The sequence below is a fragment of the Aplysia californica genome, unplaced genomic scaffold, assembly GCF_000002075.1.
Source record: "Aplysia californica isolate F4 #8 unplaced genomic scaffold, AplCal3.0 scaffold00872, whole genome shotgun sequence".
In the NCBI taxonomy this organism is placed as follows: domain Eukaryota; kingdom Metazoa; phylum Mollusca; class Gastropoda; order Aplysiida; family Aplysiidae; genus Aplysia; species Aplysia californica.
In genome coordinates, this window is record NW_004798142.1 from 80,804 (window position 1) to 86,419 (window position 5,616).

General features: G+C 37.4%; 1 protein-coding gene across 1 annotated transcript in view; it reads left to right on the plus strand.

Annotated features, from left to right (window-relative positions):
• LOC118478715 overlaps nt 1–2,559 on the plus strand; it is a gene marked incomplete in the record, with an annotated part of 11,243 nt that extends 8,684 nt beyond the window's left edge. The window contains 2 exon segments of the mRNA XM_035972840.1: nt 793–1,309; nt 2,365–2,559. Coding sequence (XP_035828733.1) covers nt 793–1,309; nt 2,365–2,501 — 654 coding nt within the window.
• Between the last annotated feature and the right edge of the window lie 3,057 nt (nt 2,560–5,616).

Below are 5,616 nucleotides of genomic sequence, written 5' to 3' on the forward strand. Positions count from 1 at the left end.
ATAATAATAATAATAAAAATAATGTTAATAACAGTCATGGCAGTGCTGTGGCATTGCACGCCTCCTAACCAGCCTGCACAAAGAGATGGGCACCACATTGGCCCCATATGGGCTCGGATATGGGCACCATCTGGTAACCCCACACTGCGCCAAGTGGTTTTTGCACATTGGCGATTGAAAGGGCCCATATGTGTCTATAGTAGGATACTTCAATACAAAATATGTTATAATTATCACCGACCTGTCTCTTTTCCCTCTGGCGTCTGTGGTATAGCGGTTTGGCGCTTTGGATCGAGACACCAGTTCGATTCTTGAGTGGGGTGAATTTTTATTGAATATCTCGGTCTTTCTACTGAGACATTATTTCCTTTTCACTCCGGACTGACCTTGACAGACAGTTTGAGAAACTGGTCTCCTAAGTGACCTCAATCGTGTCACTGGGGGCGTAAAAACACTGTACTAAAATGGGAAGGAGTTTCGTAACGAGCGACCACCCCAACAAACACAACAAAGAAGATACCTAACCCTAACCCTAACCTTAACCCTAACCCTAACCCAAACTCAAACCCTAACCCTAACCTTGACCCTAACCCTAACCCTAACCTTAACTCTGCAACTACCCCTACCCCTACCCCTACCCCTACCCATACCCATACCCCTACCCCTACCCCTACCCCTACCCCTATCCCAAGCCCTCTATTTTACTCTGTCTCATAGTGGTCACTCGTTACTGAAGTCCTTCCCTAAAATAATTGTTTTTAAGGTCTTTTTTTTTCTCGTTTCTATTTACAGCCGATCTCCCTAAAACCAATGCAGATCTTGAAGGTAGACTTCAGCAAGGACTTTACAACAGCAGCCTCAACCACGCCCACAACCACACTGGCTCCCATCGCCCCTCCGATAAAAACCACCCCTGGGACACACCCACCACCCATTGAGTCATCTCCACACGCCTCTCAGACCCCTTCTTCCTCTGCCAAACCACCATCCTCCTGCTCCTGCCCTCCCTCACAGACAAACAAGTGCCCATCTCCAACACCCTGTACTTGCCCACAGACACAAACCCCGTCCTCTAACACACACCCTTCCTCTGTGATTGGTTGGCCAGGATGCCGCGTGCAGTGTGTGAAACACAACATGTGCGACTGCTCACGGAGCCCCACCCACACAACCCCATGCAAGCCTTGTTCTAACAAAGTCTGCCAATGTAGCACACTCCGTCCTATGAACCGCACGCCAAGCAAGAAAGACTGCAGTTTGTACCTGAAACAAGTTTCAAATAAGGATTCCTCATCGAGTGTCTCAGTAGGTGAGTTACCTTCACGTCTATGACAGTACTCTTACTGGGCATTCGATAGACCAAAGATACGCTGGTGCTGGTTTAGTCGAAGGTCTACATCGATTTGTCTGGTTTAGTTGAAGGTCCACCTCGATTTTTCTGGTTTAGTTGACGGTTTACCGCCCGACCAGTCTGACAACTGTTTAAGTTTAAGGTCTAGAGATTTGAAATTCTTTCAGTTTTTGGAAATCTTGCGCTCGACAGTTTTTGGGCATAATATGGAGTTACTGGTATCATCACCATAAGTCTTGTCAATTTGTCTTGCCTTTGATAATTTTTTAAAAAGTCATCCATCTTGAATAGAAGTTGAAATTTAGATATTTGAGATTAACGGAATCTGTGGGATCTCTTCGTGTCAGAGAGGTAAAATTAGCGAGGAAATGGCTGTCGAAGTTTTGTGGCTTTCAAAGCTTGGGTGCCCTTGGAGACTATAAGCTAACATACATTTGTTAAAAGTGCCTTCGATAAAAGTTTTTCAATAAAATCCACACAGCACAGAAAATGGAAATTAAAGATGTTGAGCAACAACAACAACAACAACAACAACAACGACAATATCAAACAAAAAACTATACCCCCCCCCCCACACACACAACACAAAAGAAATAAATGAAATAAATGAATAAATAAAAATGTAAAAAACGAAATAAATTTGCACTGTCAAAAGGCGAAAAAATGTCGATTTCTTCGATTTCATCAAGATGCCTTATATTATTATTATTATTATTATTATTATTATTATTATTATTATTATTATTATTATTATCATTATTATTATCATTATTATTATTATTATTATTATCATTATTATCATTATTATTATTATCATTATTATTATTATTATTATCATTATTATTATTATTATCATTATCATTATTATTATTATCATTATTATTATTATTATTATTATTATTATTATTATCATTATTATCATTATTATTATCATTATTATTATTATTATTATCATTATTATTATTATTATTATTATTATTATTATTATATTGGTCTCTCTTTGTTGTCCCCAGGAGCCCTGGTGGGGAGTATAATCGGGAGTCTAGTGTTGGGCGCAATGCTCGGTGTGCTCATTATCAAATGTATTGTCTTCCGCAACGCTACGCCACAGGTTCGCCTCGTCAACTCGGACATAGACTACAAGTATTGAACAGCCGGGATTTTTGTATCGGATTGAAAGTAGATATATACATATTATAAAAAGTGAAAGTAAAACAGCGTGAGTGTGTGTGTGTGTCTGTGTGTGTGTCTCTGTGCGTATGTGTGTGTGTGTGTGTGTGTGTGTGTGTGTGTGTGTGTGTGTGTGTGTTGTATGTGTGTGGGGGGGGGGGAACAGAGAGAGAGAGAGAGAGAGAGAGAGAGAGAGAGAGAGAGAGAGAGAGAGAGAGACAGAGAGAGAGAGACAGAGAGACAGAGAGAGGAGGGGGTGAGGGAGATATATAAAGAGGGGATGTGTGTGAGTGTGTGTGAGTGTGTGTGTGTGTGTCTGTCTGTCTGTGTGTGTGTGTGTGTGTGTGTGTGTGTATGTGTGTGTGTGTGAAAGAGAGAGAGAGAGTGAGTGAGAGAGAGAGTGAGTGAGAGAGAGAGAGAGAGAGAGAGTAGAGAGAGAGAGAGAGGGGGGGGGGGGGGGTGGTGAGGGAGAAAGAGAGATATTATTATGGTATTTATGAGACAGAATTCCAACTAACTTCTTTACCAGAGTCAACTTTTTGTATTATCTGTCAGGCCATAGGGATTGAGATCTTCTTTGGTACAGTATCCTACTTAGTGATTTTTATATCTATAACTTTATATCTAAAAAAATAGCAGCAACAACAAATGAATAAACAACGACTGGTTATTTTTTACGATCAGCTTAACAATGTCAAATAGTTTTTAGTTATTTAAATGATTTCAATTTATTCTGATATTTGGTGACCACCAGTGTTTCTCCATATCCTCAATTGTGATGTAATGTACATGTATTATTACGACGTATTATAAATCAAATTTGACACCTTTTGTTCATGTATCGAGAAAATGCGATGCGTATCGACTGCTGTGCAATACATCACGTACATTATGTATTTTGTCTCATCTTGTAGTTCTCCACATTATTTCGTGATATTCCTGATTGTTTTGATAAAGAAAGATTTGTTATGAATGAGAAAAGCATTTACATAGTATTATGAATGAGCAATACGTATTTTGAATGAAAAAAAAACCCATTATGAATAAACTATGCATCATTTATTATGAATTGCAATGCATTATTGATGGGGGTGGGGGTGATGTGGTATGTGTTTTGTCGCGCTTGCAACTGCCCACGGTCAAATGATAGCGTGGAACATATTAAACATTTTCAGTTTGGCAGGAATTCATTTTGATTCTTGAATCTTGCCTGGGTGGCGGCTGAAGCCTACTCTTATCGATTTTGGACCACCAAGGGGTCTTTAACGTGCACAACTTGCACACGAGACCTCCGAGATTTTTCACCCTTATCTGAGAGGGGGCTGCCCAGTTTGTCACAGGCCCAGTTTGTCATAGGACAAACTACAGTTTGTCACAATTTTATTTAAGTATTATTTTGAGTATTGATGACAGTCATACTTACAGCACTTTAACACTGTAGTCGTAACTTAAGTTTTTAAAAAAAATCTCCATCTTCAATTTGGCTTTGTAAAGATAGTCCCTCTTAAAAAATATCAATTCAGCTTGTTTTGTTCAATATTTCTTCCTTTTTGTATGCAAATCAAAGCAAATTACTATGTAAAATTTCAACAATAAATGTTCTTTCGTTAAAAACAGTTGAAAAATAAAATTCAATTCATACTATCAACCAATCATTCATTTACTCTTTTTGATGTTGTCATTGATAACTTCCATCATGCAGGGCATAGTCGAGGCCAGTGAAAAATTGTCATTCTTCCCAAAGAACAGAACAAAAGAAAAGCCGCTTTAAATAAAGAAAAAACAAAGCAAGCAAGGAGGGTTTTTTTTTTCGAAATAGGGGAAAGGTTGCGATTCTTTGTATGCCTCAGGAAATGTTTATTGATCTTTATTTAGAAGCAACATATTTGTGAATTTAGTCTAAACATGGCCATAGTATAATTTAAATGTCTGCACATTGACTATATTATAAACAAAATGGCGTTATGTTATTTTATAGATATGTACGATAGGTAAGGTGTTCTCAATCCGTTTCGTTTTACCTCATCCAAATTCATTAAAAGAAATTGTGGCTAACATAATAATACGATGAATTTAATTAGATGTCATGAAAATGATGATCTGACCAGAAAGCTATCAAATAATGTCACGCAAAAAAGTATCGAAATATTACAGGACAATAGACGCATCGAATATTGATGGATTAAGGGAAGTATCGAATATTGGCTGAAAATTCTGAGCCGGTTTTGGAGTATATATATAATATCAACATCACGACTGAAACGTTTAATTTTGCGAGAGATCAATGAATAATACGTGTATCATTTCTCACCCACGGTCACAGGGAAAGATAAGTCCAACAATGAAACAGCAACAATAAAGTACATAGTTAATCTGTCCCCGTTGTTTTATGCAAGAAAAATCCTGAAATCATGCAAAATGAGCCCCCCAAAAATGTGAAATTATGCAATTCTGTTAATTTTGACAAAGAATAATAAAGGAAAATAATCAGGAATTGTGCAAAAAATGATCAAATTTTGCTAAATTATGCGGGTTGCATAAAACCACTGGGACAGGTTAATGTTTTCTGTGATATTTATAGTATTAGTTTTGTATTGCTACAGTAGCTGCTACTGTTGCTGCGAAGTGCCAGTACAAGTTTGTGCTAAGCTGTAGTAAACAACAATTAATAACTTTATTCTAGAACATACTTTTTTTTCTCGCCAGCGGGAAAAAACCAAACTTTTGTTTTTCTTCCGAATCACTTATGGCTATTTTAGGGTCACACGTTACACTTTCAATAGTGGATGTAATGTCTATTTTTTAGTTTATGCCAAGCTGTAGTAAACAACAAATAACCTTATCTTGGAATCGGAGGTTACACTTTCAGCAACAGATGTTATCTATGTATACTTTTTCGTCTGTGCCAAGCTATAGTAAACAACACATATCTTTATTTTAGTTCGTAATTTTCATCTCAGCAGCTGGAAAACAAATAGTTTTATTCTAGAACTTAATTTTCGTTTTTTTTCAGGTGAAACAGTCGTTTTTAATTCTAAATCAGTTATGTCAAATTTTCGGTCGGCCGTTAAACTTTCATTAATGGATGTATAACT